Consider the following 23,842-nt stretch of genomic DNA (forward strand, 5'->3'; position numbering starts at 1 on the left):
TTGTACATAGTCGGTTTACTCCGGGGTAGGGCTCTGCAATGGACTCAGGCTAAGAGTCAGCAGGCTAGCTTCCTGCGAGGTCCGCTCTCAGCTTTTCTAGCTGAGTTCAAACAACTTTTTGACCAGATGGAGTCTCCCGCAGAAATCGCAAAGCAGATTTGGAATCTCCAGCAGGGTAAACCGTCAGTCTTCGATTTCACCGTAGAATTCCGCACTTTGGCTTCCATATCAACCTTTGACGAGGCTTCTCTAAAAGCCGCTTTCTCTCAGGCTTTGACCGATAAGAAAAAAGATCAGCTCACGTTTTGCCAGGAACCCGAGAACCTCGTGTCCCTTATCAACCTCGCCTCTAACATCGAGAAACGCCTTAAGGAAAGACACAAGACTTCGATGTTCAGGCCACCTTCAACCACTGCTTCACAGCAATGTCTCCATCAAACACCTCAACAGCACCTCCTTCCCTCGGGGTCAGACGAACCCATGCAAATTGGACGAGCGCAGTTAACTCCCGAGGAGAGAATGAGATGCCGTTCCCTGGGCCTTTGCCTCTATTGTGGTTAGCCTGGCCACTTAATCCATAACTGTCCTGTTCGGCCAAAAACCACAGCCCACCAGTAGGACCGAGATTACTGGTGTGTGGGACTCCTAGTGCTTAAAATTCCCGGTGCAGCTTAACTTGTACTGCTTCTTTCCACCAACAAACATTCCCTACCAAGGCGCTCGTGGACTCTGGGTGTGAAAGGAACATTCTGGACCAAGCGGTGGTACAACAACTGAACATTCCTACTACTCCTCTCCTTACACCCATTCGTGCCACCTCGCTCGATGGCTGCATCCTAACCACCATAACCCATCGCACCGTGTCCATAAGCCTGTTGACTAAGCTTTTATGTGTTTCCTTCTCCACAGTTTCCAGTGGTGCTAGGACATGAACGGTTGGCTTCACATAACCCTCAGATTGACTGGAAAACCGGGCCGGTGTCAATTTGGAGCCTGTTTTGTTTGTCTCACTGTCTCATCTCAGCTCTTCTCCCCGTCCAGATCACTGAGAACCCGGCTCAGGAACCACCTGATCTAACTGGAGTTCCCTCCGAGTACCACAACCTGCTACAAGACTTCAGCAAGGACCGGGCGTCCTCCCTGCCTCCTCATTGCCCCTGTGACTGCGGAATTGACCTAGTTCCCGATGCCATTCTACCAACAAGTAAACTGTTTAATCTTTCAAAACCAGAGCAAGAGTGTATGTCTAAATACATTTCAGAGTCCCTAGCCTCAGGAATCATAAGGCTGTCCACATCCCCCCTGGGTGCTGGGTTCTTCGTTGTGTCCAAGGACGGGTCGCTCCGTCCATGCATTGACTACGGAGGCCTCAACCAGATCATCATAAAAAAACATCCTCTGCCCTTGCTGTCCTCTACTTTTGAACTGGTAAATGATGCAACTATTTTCACCAAACTAGACCTGCAAAACGCCTACCACCTGGTAAGGATCTGTGAAGGGGACGAGTGGAAAACGGCCTTCAGGGCACCACTTGGCCACTTTGAATATCTAGTCATGCCTTTTGGACCCATCAATGCCCCTGCAGTTTTTCAATCTCTGGTCAGCTCCGTACTAGGTGACTATATCAACAAATTCGTTACAGTTTACCTGGACAATATACTTATCTTTTCCAGAACCCTCCCAGAACACTGACAACATGTCGGAGCGGTCCCCCAACACCTCCTCGAGAAACGATTGTACGTTAAAGCAGAAAAGTGTGAGTTCCACGCCTCCTCCGTCAAGTTTTAGGGTTTGTTCTGGAGAGTGGTCGGCTGAGGACGGATCCTGACAAAGTAGATGCTGTTCAGAATGGCCAACCCCCTCAACACGTAAGCAACTACAACGATTTCTAGGCTTCGCTAACTTTTACCGTAGTTTTATTAGGAACTACAGCCAGATCGTCGCAGCTCTCACACAGCTAACCTCCATCAAGAAACCCTTTTCATGGTCCCAGGAAGCAGACCAGGCTTTTCACTCTCTTAAGAACTTTCACCCAAGCACCCATACTCACTTGCCCCGACACTTCAGCCCAATTCACCCTGGAAGTCGACGCCTCCGACACTGGGGTAGGAGCTGTCCTCTCTCAAGTCTCCCCAACGGATCACTGCCTCCATCCCTGCGCCTTCTTCTCCCGTCGTCTCACTCCTGCTGAACAAAACTATGACGTGGGTGACCGAGAGTTATTGGCTATAAAACTAGCATTGGAGGAGTGGTGCCACTGGTTAGAAGGAGCTAAACAGCCCATAATCATATGGACCGACCATAAGAACCTGGCTTACCTCAAGGAGGCTAAGAGACTGAACCACCATCAATCTCGCTGGTCGTTATTTTTTTCCCATTTTAACTTTGTCCTTTCTTTCAGGCCCGGCTCCAAGAACATTAAACCTGACGCTCTCTCTCTCACCAATGCACCTTGGATAGAGAGGTGAAACCCACCACTATCCTGCCTGCCTCCTGCGTAGTCGGCTCTATCTCCTGGGACATAATGAACAAGGTTCTGGAGGCTCAACAACATGTACCAGTCCACCACACAAAATTTGTTTCTTCCAGCACTCGAGAGGCTCTTATACATTGGGCACATACGGTGAGGCTTTCCATTCATCCTGGCATTGGCAGAACCATAACCCTCATCAGAAGGACCTTTTGATGGCCATCCATGTATAGAGACATAAAGGAGTACATCAGCGCCTGCCAGGTATGTGCCAGGTACAAGAGCAGTAACCAGTCTCCCCAGGGTCTCCTCCAGCCTCTGCCGGTCCCTCCTCATCCATGGTCACACATCGCCCTGGATTTTGTAACTGGTCTCCCCACATCCAGAGGGTTCACTGTCATACTCACCATTGTTGACCGTTTTTCTAAAGCGTGCCATCTGGTCCCACTGAAGTCACTCCCTTCATCTGCTGAAACCGCTGAACTGCTCGTGAAACATGTTTTCCGCCTTCATGGACTGCCAACCGAAATCCTGTCAGACCGAGGTCCCCAGTTCATATCGCAGGTCTGGACCGAGTTTGCTAACCACCTGGGGGCTCGGGTCTCCCTCACCTCTGGTTTTCACCCACAGAATAACGGCCAGGTGGAGCGTATGAACCAGGAGCTGGAGGCCATGCTGCGCTGTATCTGCGCCTCGAACCCTGCCGGGTGGAGTTCATGATTGTCATGGGTGGTGTATGCCCATAACTCCCACACCTCTGCCTCCACGGGTCAGTCTCCATTTGAAGTCTCCCTTGGATATCAACCCCCTCTGTTTCCCTCCGGCTCCACTGCCTCCACCACAGCTCCCCAGTTTCTCCGCCGGGCTCAACGCAAATGGAACTAGACCCGGGCTGCCCTTCAACGCACAGCTCAATGCAATCACAGGCTTGCGGATCGTCACAGACGCCCAGCACCTGTTTACACCTCGGGTCAGATGGTTTGGCTCTCCTCCCGGGATATCAAGGTCCAGGGCACCAACAGGAAGTTTTCTCCCCGCTACCTCGGCCCGTTCCCCGTAGCCGAGGTTCTCGGTCCCGTCTCCATCTGCCTGTCCTTGCCTCCATCTATGGCCTCCATCTATGAAGGTACATCCAGTATTTCATATCTCCCTGCTGAAACCTGTGGTTTCCAGTCCTCTGTGCCCCCCTGCAGATCCTCCTCTGCCAGTCCGCCTCACTGATGGTGGGCTCAGCTACAAGGTTCACGGCATCCTGGACGTCCGGCCACGCGGCCGTGGTCGCCAGTTGCTGGTGGACTGGGATGGGTATGGTCCTGAGCACCGGCAGTGGATCCCTGGGTCCTGGATCGAGGATCCCTCTCTCATCCAGGACTTCAAGGCCTCCCGTTCTGCCTCCTATTCCGCCTCCTTGGCTGGGCCACCAGGTGGTGTCCCTTGGTGAAAGGGGGGGACTGTCACGGTCTGCCTCTATCAGCAGGTGAAGTAACCTGGCAGCTGTTTGTATTGCAGGTGGGCGTGGCGCGAGCTCCAGCTGATCCTGATTCTGATAATCAGAGGGCCAGGGGATTTAAGGAGAGGTGTGACACAACTCCAGCACCGGTTGATACTCTCACCAGGGTAGCTACTAGCCCAGTACATTACCTGATCTTCCAACAAACTTGTTCTATGAGATCCTGTATGCTCTTGTTTCTAGTATCGCACCTCGCATTCTCTAATCATGCCTGGAGTTGTTTTCCAAGTCCCGTCGCTCAGGATCCTCTGGCCTCCACTCTCCATTGCTCTGCCATGCCAACCTACACCCTGGCCTCACACAACCTTCTCCTGTCCACCTCCTCTACAACCATCGGACCTGCCGCTTCTCCTCCACTGAATTTCATCCAGTCCACCACCGTTAAGAACTGGTTTAAGAGCGTAAGAACAATTCAAACACCAAACTTATTATTCTCTTGGTTTTCTGGTTCCGCCTCGTATTCACGATTGTTTATTCTTTCGTTTTAGATTTCTGGTCCATTCCTGTTCCTGCTTTTCTGGAGCAGCACCCTTAGTTTTTCCTTTTTTTAATTTAATAAAATATTTTACTCTTTTACTTACCTGGTTTTCACATGTGGTTTTTCATTTCCTGGGTTAAGCACCTTGCCCACAACATGACAGCTGTAGCATTTTATTTAAAATAATTTATACTACTGTGACATAAATGTAGTTCCTTCATGGGCAGCTCCAGGAAATTTTGCTCGGCCAGTGTTAGGGGTTTGGGCTTAGCCAACCCTATAGAAGGTCCTTCCTCTAGGGCGTTACAAAGATTAGGATTTTTTCCTCCCACTTCATTGAGATCAGGAAGATAAAAATGTTGGTTTATTAGAATCTAAGTGCAGCTTGTCACCACTGTAGGTGGGTTTAACACTTTGACTAACACAAAAATACTGTTTTGTGTTTTAGTTAAATAAGAAATACAGAATGTTGAAGTGAATTTCTTTGTTGCTAGCATCACACAATTGTAACTTTTACTTTTATTTTCAAAATCCTTGTTGCACCACCACCTCCCATCCACTTGGTGGTGCTCGTGATCCTCAAATCAATTTAACGAGACGAAACAAGTTTAAATACGCAGAAGAAGTGAAAACCCCACAGCAGCATACAGATTCACTTCACAGCAAACAAACGGACATCAGGTCGTTGTTTTAAGGTAAATGTATCACTCGTTCAGGTCGTTATAGAGCCTAGCTAACTGCTAACGGTGACTTCTGGAAGAAAAACGATCACAAACCAGTGGATTTTATTTATGGCAAACAGTTTGATCAAATTGGGCGAATCTTTAAAATACTAAGACCCACCGTTTCTAACGAAGCACCTTTTGTTCATTTATGTGCTATTTTTGTATGAAGAGGATTTCATAAAGAAAAAGATGAAGAGAAGACCTTGTGGGGATTTCATACACTGTTGTAAAGTCACTTGTTAAATTCCTTGTGTAAATAAAACCAAATGAAAACCCAGAAAGCCACAACTATGTTAGTCATGTATGAAATATCTTAATTTAAATGTAGTTTATTACTTGCTGATCAAATGAAAGTATGTTTCCCCCTCTGTTTTAGAGAGAAAACGCTGATTACCTGATGATCCCTGCCTTTAAGTCCCTTTCATCCCCACTGCCATGGACAGAGCTCCTTTTGTGTTGGCTGCTATCTGTTGGCTCACATCTGTACTCTTTTTACCAGTTGCACAAGTTCTCCAAAGGTAAAAATGAAAACAAGCACCTTAAATTAATGATAAAAAGGCAAGACATGATCTAAATATCATTTTTATTTCCCACATCAGAGCATGAAGTGGGATTTGAGAGACATTTCCATTTGGAAAAGGGCATCTTTAAGGGTTTTAAGAGGGTAAGTTCATTGATGAAACTCCTAAAGGAAAGACTACAATTTTACTAATGCTCATTCTCATATATTAAAGCTCCAGAGCACATGAGTCAGACACAAGGCCCACGGGCCAGAGGTGGCCCGTGGAGCATTTGTATGTGGCCTGCGAGATAAATATCAAAAATATATTAAAACTGAGCTGCTGGCTGATTTTACAGCAAAGACTACAACTCCCATGATGCTGTGCGGCGTTAGCACGCATTTGTAGCGCCCCCTCCTTTGCGGTTTTTCCAGCGTCTGCTTTATGCGTCTGCTGCAGGTGTTGCACCAAATTCTGCGACCCATCACTAATTTTGACCCCAGGGGGCGGTGTTGCATTTTTATTGCGTCTGTATATCCTGAATTGGCATAAAAGAAGATGCTACGCTAAAACCGTAAACTACGTAAGCTTTAAGGAAGTTGTGCGGCGCGGACCATGGATATTAAAAAGAGCGTTTGTTAATGTTTATTGCAAACAAATGGGACAATAAATGCAGCGATAACCAGGGCTTTGACAAGAAATGTTTGCTAACGTTAAACATTGATTATAAAACATGCGAGGTCCGCAGGTAAAATGTTCAGAACTTCCATTTATTGAAATAAATTGTTGTGATCCACATCCTCAGTTTATTAGAAACCACTGCAGATTATCTGGTGTCTACGTTTATTTATTTTTTTCCTGTCACTTCAATGCCACTCATATGTACTGGTGGAGATAAAAAGGGAAATAAAATGACACAAACATCGTGATACGTCTTTTGTTGTTATTATCTTTAGTGAAAATTAAAGACATCTGCATTATTACTGAGATGCAGATGGCCACGTTCTGTGATAGCCACTATCATATTGTGTGGCCTTACTGTAACATCAGCCACACTTTTTCTTGCACCAAAACTTTTATTTTAACAAATAGAAAACTTGAAAACAATCGACACTCCACAACAACATTAAATCCAGCAATCTAAATATATAATTATTTAAAATAACATGTTAGTGTTTGATTTAGACATTTTGACACTGAATATTAACACAGAACATAAATTTACCCATTTCTCGATGTCTCTTGACATGCCTGACCAGTAGAAATGTTGGGGAAACTGCATCCCTAGTTTTAAGTTGGCTCCTGTGTGCGCTCCTGTGAAACTGCAGGAAAAGCGCATCTGCCTCAGCTGCACTGGACACAACTTCACATTGGCTTTCTTTGGATGTGCCTTTTCCTCTGATGTAATATAATTTGTCCTCTGAGGAATTTCATAACATTGGACATGTCGTTACCGACACAAACAGAATCATCATGTTTTAATGCATACTTAAGCACACGGTGTCGATCTCACCGGTGACGCAGAAGTTTTTGGCTCTCCTCTTCAAAGAGTATTGCTCGTTTTTCTTCGAGTTGTCAGGAAACTCCATCAACAAGATACTTTTTTAGTTGCCTAAATATTTCGCTGTCCATGATAATAAGCTTTATACAACATGTGGTGGGATGAACAGTTTGGTTCATGGAGATTTATCCAGGTGGATGACATCCTGGTGATTGTGGGGCGGGGCACGCTGCCTTCATAAGAGGCAGATACCTGCTTCCCGCTGCTGGGCGGGGCTGCAGAGCGTCTGGTTGACAGGGCAACCACTGGATCTCCCACACTGGTTAAAGGTGTAACCGGACCCACTTAATGGAGTTATTTTTTTTGCTGTGCTTTTGAGTGACTTTGCTTTTCCTGTTTGTGTGTTTATCTATATTTGCATATCTGTGTCCGGATACATTTAATTGAGTCAGTTGGGGGGATTTATTTAGGTTTTCCCTGTTTAACTTAACTGACTTGTGTAGCACCTCCCTTTTTAACTATTCCACATTCAGTGTGAATGCAAAAATAAGTTTGTTTCCAAATTAAAAGGTTCAAAATTGCGTATATGTTGATAAAGAAAATGTGTAAATTTGCCGTCACTTTTTCAATAAATATTAAGTTTGGCCCTCGACTTCGTCCCAGAGTTTCATTTCGGCCCCGTGTGAATTTCAGTTTGACACCCCCGATGTAGAGCCACATCTTCACATCTAAATAAACCTACTTTTAACTCTGGTCAACTGAAACTATCAGTAATTATGGATTAGAACTGACTAAAAAGGTGTTTTCCATTTTAACCATTGGCTTTGTAGGTTTACTGTCTACTTTATTTATGCAGCTTTTTGTTTACCAGCTGAATTGTTTTTCTTAAGGATCCATCAGACTTTGAGTGGAGCTTCTGGAATGACTGGGCCAAAAGGTCTTTACTGTGGACTCTGATTGGCCACGGCTTAATATCAAGGATAACCAGCATCTTTTATCCCAAAGTAAGATGACGATTCTCCAGTGAAGTGAAATCAAAACTACTATTGCAGATGTTGGTTATAACACGTTTTCTATGTCTGTCTAACAGCTTAGGGTGCCTGCACTGACGCTGTACGGCTTCTTAGCAGCTAGCTTTGTTTTGGGGATTAAAGGTGTGAGTGTGCTGCTTGTACATCTGGGAGTTTCCTTCTCAGTGGCTCTGCTGCGAAAGCCTACACTGTCGTGGATTTTTAACCTTTTGTTGCTTTCCACAATTCACATTCAGACACTTCAAGACATCCAGGTGGGTTGATTTCTCAATGCCAGGCAATTTTGTTTGGATTAAAAATCAGTTTGAAAAGTAAGTCAAATACAAAGTTAGACAGATTTTTGTTTGGTTTAGTTGTAAATATATTTATGGATGACAATTTTTGTGAATTTTAGCTTCTTTTTCCAGCTTTATGACTAGCACAAAGTGTTATACCTGCCATGAACACGAGAGGGTGCTAGATGCTAAGATAATGTTCAGCCATGCCTTGTTTTTCCACCCCAAATACAATAGAAATGCTGAGTTCATTTATTGGAAGCTTATTGTACCAAACAGTAACATTTCCTGATGATTATAATAAAATAAATCTTCAGGCTCCAACTTAGAAAATAATGTACGGTATCACACATCAACATGGAGTAAATTTAATCTTTAATAATATTCTATCTATTCGTCTGTATTTGATATAGCGCCCTCTAGAGTACTGGAACCCCCCAAGGTGCTTTACAACACAATCAGTCATTCACCCATTCACACACACACATTCACACACTAGCGGGGATGAGCTACGACGCAGCCACAGCTGCCCTGGGGTGCACTGACAGAGGCTGCCGACCACCACCAGCAGGCAAGGGGGTTAAGTGTCTTGCCCAAGGACACATTGACAGCGAAAAACTGAATGGGGCTCGAACCTGCAACCTTCCAATTAAGGGGCGAGCACTTAACTCCTGTGCTACCATCGCCCCGTATCGATTCCATGTTAGCACATGCCACAGGCAATTAAAGTTCCTGTGACTCCAGCCAGAATCCATATTTTCTTGGTGCTTTCTCATTTTAACGGTTGGTGTCAAATGCTCCAGTCTGCTGCTTTTTAAAAAAAGCACACTAAGAATAAATTTAGTGTTCTGTCACTTGCACGATTCTCCCGTAGCGTGCTGAAAATAATTGTTCTAACCACTGTGATACCCAGAGAGGCTGGTACAGCACAGAGGAGGAGTACTACCTGCTACTCTTCAGCGTTGCCGTCTCTGGCCTGCGATTCATCAGCTTCAGCCTGGAGCACTGCTGGAGCCCGTTAGATCGTAGTGGACTCGTGGAGCTCTTCTGGCTGTTTTCATACACTTTCTATCACCCGTTTTTCTACAATGGACCCATTATCAGCTTCAAAGCGTACACCGAGCAGGTAAGAGCTAAACTGCTCATGTTCTTTGCTTTGAAGGCTGCTCCTCCGAGCAGATCTTTTATAAACATGTAAACAACACGCCAGCAGTGGTTTTTGTGAAATACACGCGTCACTTGTGTGAGTGTTAGGTTAGTAAAAGGAATGTAATTAATCTGAACTGTCTTTTATTTGTTTTATATTTTAATTAGAAGGAGCATTTCTTTTTTGTTTCCTTTTTTAATGTATATTTTTCAAAAATAAATTAAGGTTTTACTTTGTAAAACTATTTCTATTTTGTGAAATAACTATTTATGGGTCAACCTGAGTAAGAAAGGGCCTTTACTATAAAACCTGACACATCCAAGGACTCGAATTTAAAAAATGCATATTAAAAGAGATGCTATTATATACGAAAAACTTCTGAAGCCTCGTGAGAAGAAAATCCTTTGAAGAAAAATTTTAAGAGAAGCATCTCAAAGGAGCAATATGTAAAGATTCTACAGTGAAATGATCTCAAAACAGGAGCCCTTTTTAAAAGACACATCATGCCAGCAAATCGGCGTAGTATTACCACAATGGTATGTCTTATAAATGCGCCATGCCCGCAGGCGCGCAGATAGGGTGGGGACGGGGGGGATCTGCCCCCCCCCCCCAGATTCTGATCGACCCCGATCGGTCCCCCGCACTAAGGCCAGAAAGAAAACAAAATCGGAGGTTAAGCACTTGAAGCTCCTTTTTCCAATTACATTGAATGCAGCATGACTTAAACAAACACTAACTCCAGAGGCGCCAAAGTGGTTGCTGCTAGGATGCAGGATGAAGCGAAAAAGTCAAACAACGATTACTGCGTATTTAAAAAAGACCAACAGTGTAAGTAGGCGGGACCGATCTGTCTGTTTATGCATGTTGGTTCTAGTTTCAGTACGTTGTTCTCAGTGTTGGGACTTACTCGTTATAAGTGCCAAAGCCTCATTGCTGACTTTAACGAGTCTCATCTACAAATATGATCCCTCATGAAGTTACTACTTTACACCAGAAGATAGTGGAGATGTGGAACCTTCAGGCTGAGCAAAGTTTGGGAGTTTTTAGAGTTTGAAAAATGCCTCCCGCTGAGAGGCTCCCAGTCGGGGAGAGGAGGAGATCTGCACAGCATGAAGAGCGCAAATATTAGTTAAAACGTATAATTGCCAGCAGGTCTGGTCTTTGTTGACTGATCACTTTGTCTGGTAATGACTGACTCCGATTATGAAGCAGCTTATTGACTCTGATGAAGAAATTCACTCATCCAGCCGGTAAGATTGACGCTGCTGCAGCATCAGACAGCTGGTGCTGCACGAGAGGTGTGTGGAGTTTACAAGCTCCAAACGTTGGGTTTGATGTTGGTTTAACCTTCTCTGGGATCTGATGGATGTAGAAATGATGGTAAAACACAGCAAACGTGACAGACGTAGCAACAATGTAAAAAAAAAGCCGTAAAAAAGAGGCAGATGCAGATGCGTTAGTTATGGAAGTCAAGTGTGCCACATAATCATAAAAGAAGTTAAATATGACATTTTAAAAGAGATTTATATATTTATATATAAATTAAAACTTTCCAAATATAATGAAAATGTCTAAATAACGTAAAAATACGAAGGAACATTTGTTGGTCAGGCTGATGGGAACCACTGCTCTAAGTGATAAGTGAATATTGTTTTTTAAATATATTTTATGTGCAGTTTTTTAGGGCTTTTATGTTTTCTGTAAAGATTGGTATGCTGAAAATCATTTAATGTGTTGCATAAAGCATGAGGTTTTGTTAGTAACTGATTGGGAGAATAACAAATGTCTGAATTAAATAGTGGGGTGCCTCTGTCAGTGCGCCCCAGGGCAGCTGTGGCTACATCGTAGCTCATCCCCATCAGTGTGTGAATGTGTGTGTGAATGGATGTAGGGCTGAAACGATTCCTCGAGTACCTCGAATAATTCGAGTACAAAAAATCCTCGAGTCAAATTCTCTGCCTCGAGGATTCGTTTAATTCATATTTAATTAATTCGTGGCTTTGCAGTCGCCCGTGGTCATGTTTCACCCGGACTGAAATAAGTGACGCACATGCCCACTGGACTGCACACGAGAGTAGCGAATGTAACTTAACTTTCTCTTAAGCCATGGCGGACAACGTGGACCACGGTGGAGTGCGAAAAAGACAGAAAATGTCAAGTTGTGGGACCATTTTTCACGTCGTTAGGCGGAAAACGTAGTCCAGTATAAATACTGTAAAATGGATTAAGCCTACCACAACACCACATCCTCCGTGCTGCAGCACCTGTAAATGTCACTTCTGCATGCGGACTAGGAGCCTCTACAAGATAATGCTTTTTAGCCTGTTTTTCTATATATTCTGCGGACACTGTGCGACTTTTTCGTTTGTAGCACTCAGTTTCAGCTCACCATACGTCTGGTAGCAACACGTCGGACTTAAAATGTGCTAAAAAAATAGCAGTTTTTACACAACACGTCGGACTTTTTATTGTGTTATTGATGTCTGTTGTCCCTCAGGATTGCTGCAGGAGAACACGGGTATTTATGAGTGGCGGAGGAAAACGAAAGAAAGTAAATAAATGTTTTGTGACCAGTATAATTTGACAAAACCACGGCAAACATGCTTTCTCGACAATCCTTGTTATTGTGTGAGAAAAAAAGTGTTGAAATTAAAACGGACGTGTGTTAATAGGGAACAATTTGATATAATGGTTTACAAATACAAAAGGGTAATTTATTAGAGTACTCGATTAATCGAAAAAAATATTCGATAGAGTACTCGATTACAAAAATATTCGATAGCTGCAGCCCTAAATGGATGAATGATACACTGTAGTGTAAAGCGCTTTGGAGTCCTTACTCTGAGAGGCTCTATACAAGTGCGGATCATTTATCATTTATAGTGTTGATCAGGCAGAGCTTTGTTGCCAGCGTTCCACTGCATGATGGCTTCAAACACGTATATAAAAGTGTTCGTTTTTACGTAAACCATTGGATGAAATTACACAAACTGACTGAGCTCTAGTTAAGGCGCTTGCGATAGTTTGTGTATGTGTACGTGCGTGTTTGTGTGTGTTTGTTTGTGTGTGTTTGTTTGTGTGTGTGTGTTTGGTGGGAGGATACATTGGAACTTTGTCCCCCCCAGTTTGAAAATCCTATCTGCGCCCCTGCATGCCGGCATGGCGTTGCACGAATTTTGCGGCATTCGTTCTGCCTCGCTTGGTAGTAATATTGTGGTAATGGTCTGTCGTATGCGCCCTGGCGCAACAGAGGCAGATGTCATGATGACGTGGGGAGTTATTGCTGAGCTCCGGCTGGCAAATTTATTGAAAATGAAAGTAAACACAGGCAATAAGGTTTGCTTTTTGAACAAAATCAGTTGAGATGGCAAACCGGAGTGCCGCAGCGCTCCTTGAGCCTCTCTGTTTGAGCTGAAGCTCAGATCACCAGAGACTGCACAGGGGACTGATGGGGACAGACACCTTCAGTAGCTGCCTGCTAAAAAAAAAAGTAACGATCACTGCTTCAGTTGCAATAAAAAGCTAGTTGCATAAAAATAGTCTCCTACACTTATCTCCTGCCTTAGCTTCTCATATACTGTTAATAAACTGTTAATTTGCATTCATGGCCTCGCCCGTCTTGGCTTGCACCTGCCCACAGGAAGGCTTTTTACAAAACATTTTACAGTGAGGAGAGAGAGCGAAGAGTGTCTTGGTGATGATGACTTTGCAACATGGCTGAACGTGTTCTGGTAACCAATCAGAAGCGAGGCTTGTGCTTATAATAACTAGTAATGAGTAATCCTGCTGTTTTCAGCCCACCTCTGCACCAGCAAATGTCTGCATCTCAGAACAGCAGCATCGTAGCTTTATTTTTTAATGACTCATAGGGCATGATTCACACCAGAGAGCATTACAAATATATCGAGTAAATGAGTATGCCTTTAGTGAGTCGTTCAGCACTATAACAGCAAGCTAGCAGCAAGACGGCAAACAACGACACTTCCTCTAATGCCAGAGAAAAACTACCGTAATAAGTGTAGTAAGTGCTCCCTACTGGAAAACACACAAGTGCGCTATCAGCAGATATAACAATGTATTTATCTACATATCAACTTACTGTGTATAACTCCTCTTTGCTTGTCATCTAGAGTCTTCTGGTGCTGATCTGTAACTGGCAACAGCTTTGAAATTTACACAGGGGTAGTGAGAAGGAAATGTTTTGTTTCTAAAAATAGACTGCAGTACCCAAATCTGACCACAGGATGTCATTATTGCTTCTTTCTTACATATTGCACTATTTTGATTCCGTTTACAACCTAAAGCATGTTCACATATATTTTTATTCTAAAACACATTTACTCGTTTCTTCATGACTGCTTTGCTCTGCTTTAGATGCGAATGTCTGACGAAGACAACAGGGAGGAATCTGCTCTCAGCTACTTTCTGCTCCAATCCGGGCGGATTATCCTGTGGTGGTGTTTGGCAGAATATATGATCCACACCATGTACATTCACCTCATCCAGTCTAATGAGACTTACATAGAAATACTCCCTCCCTGGGCTTTGGGTGAGTCCTAAACTGTCATGTCATTTAATTTAATTTGTTTTTACATTTTCATACAGATGCCTTCTAAATGAAACACCAGCTTACTGATTAGCTCATTGTCCTCAAATTAGAAGCTATTGTTTTTGAGGTTTGGTGTGGGTTTGATGTTAAATGAGTCAATTATCAGCTCTTTCATCCACTTGGAAAGCACAGGATGGTATGTATAATTTACACAGAAGGTCATGCAGAGACAAATGGATACATTTTTCAAACCCACCTCTGGGATTTTACTCAGCCTTGCATTCAGGCGTCTTTTAACTCACTTGTCCTCTGTGCCCCCTAGCTGTCACACGCAGGAAGAGGAATGTCTTCAGATAATAATCATAATCATTAGCTCAGCTTTTAACCTTTTAATTACAGCACTGATTTTATGTCGTCCCAAGTTGTAACTGGTTCAAAAAGCAGATGTTAGTCGCTTTCTCTTTTTACTTCCTGACTAAGGAAATGAAAAGGAATACACATCGGTTTCTCCTTTTGTGGCAGGTGGCTTTGCCCTGGCGCACGTCCAGTTCTTCTACGTGAAGTATCTGGTTCTGTTTGGACTTCCATGCATGCTCGCCACTCTGGATGAATTGGTTCCCCCAAAGCTTCCTCGCTGCGTCAGCATCATGTACAGCTTCACGGGGATGTGGAGGTAAGACCAGACTGATAACGGGCTGTCCGCAGGATTCTAGGGAGTCCTGCATCTTTGGTAACCTTGAGGAAAAGGCGTCTCCAATACAAAATCCTGTAAGGACTCTTTGTGCCTCAGCAATCAGATCCATTCTGGCCAGAGAAAATAGTCTAATCTTGTGTCATTACCAGCTATAGAACAATAGGTCACCTCAAGATCAGGAGCATTATATCTGTCTTTCTGCATCACTCTGAAAGGGTTTGTTTACTGTGACCAATTCTGGCTCAAGTATAAAAAAAATAAACTGAAGCAGCATTTGTCTAATTCCAACGTTCATCAAAATGAGATGAGGTTAAACTTAGAAGGGATAAAAGAAATAATTTATGAAACCCAGGTAAACTTGATTCTGTGATGTTTTAGAATGCAATTTTATGGTTTCAAGTTCTTCAGATGACAGAAAATACATTTAATCTTTTTTATTTCTTTGAGCACTTACTCAATATTTCTTAGTTTAGACTATTTTGCAACTTCAAGCATTTAAAATGGTTAAATTATAGATCAAAACTACAAAGAACCCCATATTTCTTAAGAATAAACAAAAACAGAGTACAACACCGAAGTCAGCTGGAGAAATCCATGTAAATTATTGGAATTGTGACAAAAATTCACTTTGAAATTCCCAAACTAAAGAAGATTACTGATTTTTGCTGAAGGTGTCACAACTGTTAAAGTTAATGGAGCATCTGACTGTAAGATATTTTAGAATATTTCAGGCATGTGAACTGTTTCAGTGCTATTCAATTTGATAACAGCTATAATTTCACCTGCAGTCCAACCAAAAGATGGGCAGAATGAAGGCAAAACACACCAGCCATATCTGAATATCTGATGTCCAAAGACTGATCTGTGTGAAGCAGCATTCTGCAACATGCTGTGATGAAAAAAACATAAACTGGAGCCGCTCTTCTCTGCTTTAGTAGCAGTGCTGCTTGTCCAGATCTAGTGTGATGTAGGCAAACTTCTTTTCAGATGTTTTTATTACAGGGCTGTGCAGTGGAGCAGTTGGTAGCACAATTGGCTTGCAGAAAGAAGCTTGCTGGTTTGAATCCCTTCTTTGCGGAGCTGTTGTGTTCTTCCCAAGCATGCGTGGGTTTTCTGCGGGTTTCTCAGATGTCTTCCAACAGACCAAATACATGCAAATTACATTTAGGTTGATAAGAGACTCTAAATAAGAGGTGTCAAACTCAAACTCACACGGGGCCGAAATGAAACTCTGGGACGGAGTGGAGGGCCAAACTTAATATTTTTTGAAAAAGTGACGGCAAATTTGCACATTTTCTTTATCAACATATATGTAATTTTGAACCTTTAAATTTGGAAACAAACTTATTTCTGCATTGAAGCTGAATGTGGAATAACCAAATTACACACAAGCAAGTCAGTTTTAAATAAAAGGCATCAGTGGTATTCACTACTTGTGGTATATTCAGCATTTTTTAAATCTTTAAAATCTTTAAATTTTTTAAATCTTTTCTCACGGGCCAACAACAAAATAAAAATATAATTTTATCTTAAATGAAAATGCAATATCTCACCTGTTAGCTTTCGTGTTTTGGAGCAGAAAAAGAGCATAAAACCAACATATTTAAAGCTCAGTTTGCTCCACTGGTTTACTGTGATGCTCACCTGTTCCAGCCAGATACCAGCATCATGGGGTTGATCTGAGCTGAGGAGGAGACTCCTGCTGTTTTGTTCATCTTCATCATAATAACGACAACATTAGATGACAACAGGTGCTCACATAGGTTTGTGCTGATGAACATGTCTGAGCAGCTGGACCACGTTGTTGTGTGTCGGGGAGGGAACACAACTACAGCAGCCACAGAGCCGTGCTGGTTTGAGCGTGTCGCTGTTCGCTGGAGTTATATCAGCTCTGTCTGGACGTTAGTTGGAAAACTTTCTCTTTCAGTCGTGAACATATTACTGAGCGTCTAGAATCTCAGTTTCTGGGCTTCAACGTCAGCAAATAGCCGAGTGAACTCGGCGCTGAGTGAGAGGAGTGTTTAGTTTGTCCGAGACAGCGGAGCTGCAGACACCGGCAGCAGGCGCTAGAAAAAACACAAATGAGGGGGCGCGTCGGCTCCGCGCTGACGCCACAAAGCATCATGGGAGTTGAAGTATTTGCGGTAAAATCGGCCAGCGGGCCAGTTTTAATATATTTTTGATATTTATCTCGTGGGCCACATAAAAATGCTCCGCGGGCCTTGAGTCTGACACATGTGCTCTAAATTGTCCTTAGGTGTAGGTGAGTATGTGACTAGTTGTTTGTCTCTGTGTGTCCTAATGGACTAGAGACGTGTTCAGGGTGTTCCTCTACCTCTTTCCACCAGACTTGAAACTGGCATGTAATGTAATGGAGGCTTTTTTTTTTTGTGAGCTCCCTTCCAACCGGGAGCATTTCGGATGCGAAATGAAAGCGGAAGCAGTAACGGCACACACGATTTCTGCAATAACGGCTGCATGTTTTCAAAAAAGTCTGTGGTTTATTTTCTGTTTCGTTTGCCTCGGCTATGGAGGTTTCACAGGAAACAACGTATGTATTTTACTAGTTAAGTAACTGAAAATCTGCATGTCACTTTTATTTTGAAAGTTTCCAAATGTTTCACACTGCTTTTGTGTTTGACTCCATTTCTGGTCCTGTCGGAACTGCCTAGTTTGATGTGTTTTGGAAGCGTAGAGTGTAAGAAATAGACTCAAAATTAGGGATTCACCGATCAGGTTTTTTGCTGCCGATCACCGATACCGATATCATAGAATGCTGATCACCGATACCGATCACCGATACCGATCACGTTCATTGGCCAGAAATTTTCTACAACATTATAATGAGTGCTACAAACTACATAATCTGGGAATAAAGGAAATGTAACCTAATCTAAAATGGTCTGTATGACCCCCAAATTCCACTACCTCCGCTCCGCTCCGGTCCGCCCCCGCCTTCCGCAGCCACTCGCTTCCGAACTCAATTTTTACTGCTACCCGCTCTACAACGGCTCCGCTCCGGTGCGGAGACCTGAGGGGGGCAAACAAGCATGCGCGGGATTTTCGAGATCTTGCGATACAGTCCGAGCAGTAAACGCGGAAGTTAGATCCAAACACCCGTTGTGTGGGAGAAACATCGGCATGAGCTGTTTAATCTGCCCATCATTTGTGTTGACAGATCAGCAGTGTTTGGATCAACAAAGTGTGACTACTTTGATAGTAGAAACTGTATTTATGGCTTATTTTTGTGCATTTAAACTTCAGCCGCCATTGATAGTTGTTAAAAGTTGTTAAACCTGTGCATATGAAAAAAAAAAACGCCTTTTGTTTATCGATTTATTGTGAAAAACAGAAATTATGCTCGCTCCTTTTCCTGTTGGGCCGTTGTGATTTCTGTCCATTTACTGCGGAGGTGCTCCGGCGTCCGGCGAAAATAGGATCGATTCTATTTTTGCCGGATGCCGGAACAGAGGGCGGCGCACGGCGCCGCACTGCCGGAGCACGGCCGCAGTAGTGGAATTGCTCTGATTGACTACAACGGGACCGATTTTGCTCCGGCGTTCGTGTCGGAGCGGAGCGGAGGTAGTGGAATTTGGGGGTTAGGGTTGTCACGGTGTGAAAATTTAACCTCACGGTTATTGTGACCAAAATTACCACGGTTTTCGGTATTATCGCGGTTTTTTTTTTAAACATGCTACATTTTCACACAATTAAATAAACCCTGTATATCAGGAAAATATTGTCCTCAGTTTGTGTCTAAATTTTGCCTAAAATGTGTTATTTTGTAATTAAGTTGTTTATTTGTTTACATTTTCCCCTTCAGTCTTTAAAATACCAATATTTGCCCATAACTTCTTATTTTATGTCTGTTTGATGTCATCATTTTAAAAATATTAGATCAGATGATACTCAGTACTCAAGTAGCCTTCTAATCAGATACTTTTTTACCCTTACTTGAGTAATCCGTATATCAGGAAAATATTGTCCTCGGTTTGTGTCCTTCCAGTGAGCTTTGCAGATGTGGGAAAATGTCATCAGGCAGTAATCGTTGTTAAATTCATAATTATTCTCGGAGAGAGACCAACTCTTATCTGCCCCTGGGAGCCCTGTAATGCATAGCGTCATTTCAACATGGCGGTGTCCGCGACACGGTTTATATGCAGGTAGCGGCGCTGCGGCTGCTTTATATAGCGACTCGTTGCGTTCTCCCTCAACCCAAATCTTCGGATCACGCATTTTAGCTAAAACGCTAACGTTAGCTTGCCTTGTGTTGACTGTAGAGTTGTGGGTGATGGTCACGCAGATGTGTCATGAGATTTGAAGCGTTGCTGCCTTTCACAGACACTTTTTCTGCTCGTGCTGCAAACAGGATAGCCGTCCGTCTTCCATAAACTCCCTCGGCATTCTTCACATATCTAAAAGATGCCCGTACTTCCGACTTTGTCTTCTTTGAGGGATAATAAATGTCCTCCTGAGCGCTGCCGTCTCCTCCTTTGACCATTATTTCAGCTTTAGCTTCAAGAAAGTTTTGTTGTAAACAAAGCGTGCATGTGCCGCCGGCAACTTCAGCTGATGATACGGTGGCTGGTAAGGGTCACCGCGCCTACACCGCAGCCACGGTAAACCCACCAAGATAATATAGTTTTTTTTAAAACAAGACGGTTATTATTATTGTCAACTTTTTTTCTTTTTTTTTTTTTACCGGGGTTTAGCGCTACACTGGTTACCGTAACAACCCTACCTGATCGGTTTGCTCTGATCTATTTTGAAAATTCCGATCAAAACCGATAGGGGCGCTATCGGCCGATTACGATCAAATGCCGATCCATCGGTGCATCCCTACTCAAAATGTAATCAACATGTCCTTTCAAGTCTGGGACACTTTTAAAACCTTTGCAGCCGGCGGAAAGGAACCCATCCACTATAACGGCCGTTTCAGACGCTTTTGCTTCCGATGGAAAGGAAGGGTGAGGGTGAGGATGAAGCAGTTCCAAAAATGGATGGATGGATGTTTTAATCACTAGTGAACAGCTCCTCCCCCTGCTGACAAAAATCAATACCTGCAATCTCCTTAAAATGTGAACTCCAGATTATATTTTCTAATCTAATCTCATGTTACATTATCATGATTTCATTATTGATCAAAACAAATGGATTCCATTTATATAGCACTTTACAAAGTCCCAAAGTAATTATGATTATCTTTTTTTTTCATTATAAAATTACAGGTGAGAAATATTATTTTACTATAGGGTACTAGGCTTGGGCGGTATCCCTCTTGCTTCCTCCACATTTCACCAAGGTGTACGGTATTACCGGGACTAATTGAAAAATGATGACGTAAGCCTTAATTGGAATTCCCAACTGTTCCAGGTCCGATGGGCCACGCGTCTTTTGCTGTCATCGTTTGTTTGCACGCATTACCTCATCGGTGTTTACCGGCTCTCCTTTTAAGTTTTCTTCAAACCCAAAACACTCCCACACTGCAGAAGTTGCTGGTACGCGAGCTGCCATTTCTCTCTCGGTGAACAGTCTCTAAAATTTAAACTAAGTAAAACAGAAATTCAACCACGTATCCTTTTTATACATTAAATGACCTTTATTTATATTTTTTATTAACTTTTTAAATCCTTGTCTCCTATGTGCAGTTTTTTTTATGAATGTATTGGAACTGACACTTTTAATCCTAGCTATATATGGTAATACGGTAATGCCACCCAAGCCTGATATAGGGCTGATATGGTATGTTTGGGTTTTAGGATGATTAAATGCACTCTGCTGCAGACCAACCAGTGTGCTGACACTGGTGCTCTCCAGTCCAGCGTTGTAGCTGCTGATGTTAACAACATTGATGGAATGCAAAAAGCTGTCCGCTGACATCATTGATGAAACACTTTGACTTTATAGATTCTGCCAGATCTAATCTTTGTAATGATGGAGAGAGAGCACACACACACACACACACACATGCATCATACAGCAGATGCAGCTCGGGTTGAGGCCCAGTGTTCAGGTGTTTCTTACTCACTGTTTTATTATTATGCAAATATCTCACAGTAATATCCATTTTCTCTCTCAGGCACTTTGATGAGGGGCTGTATCGATGGCTCATCAGGTAAGAGCCTCTTCATGAGCAGTGGACTGACTAATTCAGATGTTAATGCTTACTAAAAATGCTAAATGTTATCTAAATCGAATAATAGTTCTGTTTTTGTTGCCCTAAATGTTTGTAACACTTGTGCAACACATTTGTTGGTGTTGTTTCCTGCGGGATACCAAACTTGGCAGCCTGTAAAACCTTCAAAAGAGGTGCCGTTCTGTTGCTTCCGGCTTTCATCACAATAGACGACGCTGTGTCTGCATGCCGGCTTTCTCATGTTTATGAGGTTGCACATTGGTGGTGAATAGTTCTTCTGTTGCATCGCTGCCCCTGCACCGTGAAGAGATGCCTTCCCGTTTAATATGTGCACATGTAATTGGAGGATTTTGTGTTTTCTCACTTGCATTTTGGACGAGAGCACGTTATTAGCTGGCTTTATTTTAATGATGTACAGTCTGCTGAGTGCAGCCTGTGGGGAGTTCATGATCTGCTTGTTAGATGCACGTTGCTATGTTAAAGCAACTCCTCAGTAGCATGGTTGTTAGAGAATGCACAATTACAATACATGTAACTGGTCCTTGTTGTGTTTATTGCTTGCTAATTAATGTTTACGTTGACAGAGTTTTGTGGTTTTTCTTCGGGAGTTTGACAGACAGCGAGACAGTGTTCACGTACATCTTTCCAGATGTAATAAAAGAATGCCTAGCTCACTGTTAAAGCAGCAGCTTAATCACAAAAGATCCATCACTTTAAATTGCAAATACAAGTTTCCATTTTTAGGCTCGGCCCGTTGGAAATTATTTTCTCCTCCTTAATAGCATCACTTGCAATTATCCTTCTGCAGATGCAAGATGATACCCATGACACAATACCCCGACTGTTCCTCCTCGGTAAAGTGCTTTTAAAGATGTTTTAATGCGGTTCCGAAATTCAGCCGATATTGTCTGAAGAGGGCTGGATGGGAGCGTAGGTGTTAATAGATGTGCTCAATATGACTCACTGACACCTCGTCTCTCCGGGCAGCTGAGAGGCCCGTTCTTTGCCATTCCATGACGCTTTTCAGTGCTGGTGCGCTGCAGCGTTTTCAGGTTCACTGTTTCACTCACGTTCACAAGAAGCCTACTTCTGTGTGATTGATTTAGTTATGGATGCTGTTTAGGAGGAGGAGCCTTTACTCCCACATCCTAACAATTATTAGGTCTATGTGGAGGGCATGTTGGGTTGGATGAACAACACAGACAAAACATATCCAACACAGTTTACACAGAAATCATTCACCTGTTAAATCAATTGTCCATACTTACTTTTTCGAGTGGCTGGGGAAAATTTTATTGTCCTAAAGTCAAGTACACAAATAAAATAAAAAAACTTATTGACTAATTTTACCATTGATGGGCCTCATCTAAAAGCAATATATTAGAGATGCGACTCGATTAAAAAAAATCTAATTGGAGGCTTTGTAATTAATTAATCTTGATTAATTACATTTTAATCTTTCAAGAAAATTTGCCCCGAAGCAGTTTTTAATTAAAAATAATGAGGCAGAGAATCAAACCATAGTTATGGACATTATTATTGAATACTCAAGGTCTTTCTAAAAATTTGCTTTTAAATTGTATTTCAATTCAAAACAGGAGGGGGAAATATATATATTTAAACACACACACACACACACACACACACACACACACCAGGGAGAATGATTATTTGACACATAAGCATTTTTATCAATAAGGACTTTTTTTAAGTGAGCTAGTGGCACAAAATTTGCACCGGATGTTGCCATTAAGCCAAATATTGAATTCATAAAAACAAATCAGAACATTTAAGTAAACACATGTATGTATGTATATATGTATATATATATATATATATATATATATATATATATATATATATATATATACGTATGTATATATACATATATATATACATATGTATATATTCTTCGAAGTATTCTGCCCACCGATCCACAACGTCCTGAGTAGAGGTCAGCAGCACACCGTCCCCACTATAGATAGTGATGGTAGCGCACTGCTTCCCCCCCGAGGCGCCGGATGGTGAACCAGAATCTCCTCGAAGCCGTACGGAAGTCTTGCTCCATGGTCTCACCGAACTCCTCCCATGCCCGGGTTTTTGCCTTGGCGACCACCCGAGCCACGTTCCGCTTGGACTGCCGGTACCCGTCAGCTGCCTCTGGAGTCCCACAGGCCAAAAAGACCTGATAGGACTCTTTCTTCAGCTTGACAGCATCCCTAACTGCCAGTGTCCACCAGCGGGTTCGGGGGTTGCCACCATGACAGGCACTGACGATCCTGCGACCACAGCTCCGGTCGGCCGCCTCAACAATGGAGGCATGGAACAGGGTCCATTCAGACTCAATGTCCCCCGCCATCCCCGGAATTATTTTTTGAGTGTAACCAAACCAAAGCACATATTGAGGGATTGATTGCATTTACTGGACTGTTTAGTTTTATTACTCTCAACACTCTGCCAGCAAGTTTTCCACCCTCTATGTGAGGCAAATAGATGTTTCAGAATCCTGAATTAAAACGGTCACATTAAATAACATCTGTTTACACTTGTTTTATATCTAAATGTATCAGGTTTCCGAGTCGATCAGCTGTCCGGTTTCCCTGGCTTTGACACGCTCCATCTGTTTTTGAACCCACTTTCATCCTGCAGTACGGCCAGGCTGGCCACTCCATTTGAGGCTCAGAAAACGCTGTCTCATCTTTCACAAACATTGATTAGCCACAGGGAGGCTGAGATAATTAGTTTTCAGCTCAGCAGCGCTGCACACAACGAGATGTTTGTTGGAGTGATGTTTCGCGTTCAGACTCCGTCAGCACCTGAGGGGCG

General features: G+C 43.0%; 1 protein-coding gene across 5 annotated transcripts in view; it reads left to right on the top strand.

Annotated features, from left to right (window-relative positions):
• The first annotated feature begins 4,447 nt into the window (after positions 1 to 4,447).
• hhat (hedgehog acyltransferase) overlaps positions 4,448 to 23,842 on the top strand; it is a 30,745-nt gene continuing 11,350 nt past the window's right edge. The window contains exons 1-10 of one of the 5 annotated variants that reach the window (XM_054750241.2): positions 4,448 to 5,153; positions 5,353 to 5,435; positions 5,560 to 5,701; positions 5,783 to 5,847; positions 8,075 to 8,188; positions 8,275 to 8,469; positions 9,404 to 9,616; positions 14,012 to 14,186; positions 14,709 to 14,859; positions 20,960 to 20,995. In XM_054750241.2, the coding sequence (XP_054606216.1) occupies positions 5,581 to 5,701; positions 5,783 to 5,847; positions 8,075 to 8,188; positions 8,275 to 8,469; positions 9,404 to 9,616; positions 14,012 to 14,186; positions 14,709 to 14,859; positions 20,960 to 20,995 (1,070 nt within the window). In that variant the 5' untranslated portion in view covers positions 4,448 to 5,153; positions 5,353 to 5,435; positions 5,560 to 5,580. The other 4 variants (XM_015944670.3, XM_070542498.1, XM_015944672.3 and 1 more) reach the window with 4 other exon arrangements.

The sequence above is a fragment of the Nothobranchius furzeri genome, chromosome 12 (assembly GCF_043380555.1).
Source record: "Nothobranchius furzeri strain GRZ-AD chromosome 12, NfurGRZ-RIMD1, whole genome shotgun sequence".
NCBI lineage: Eukaryota > Metazoa > Chordata > Actinopteri > Cyprinodontiformes > Nothobranchiidae > Nothobranchius > Nothobranchius furzeri.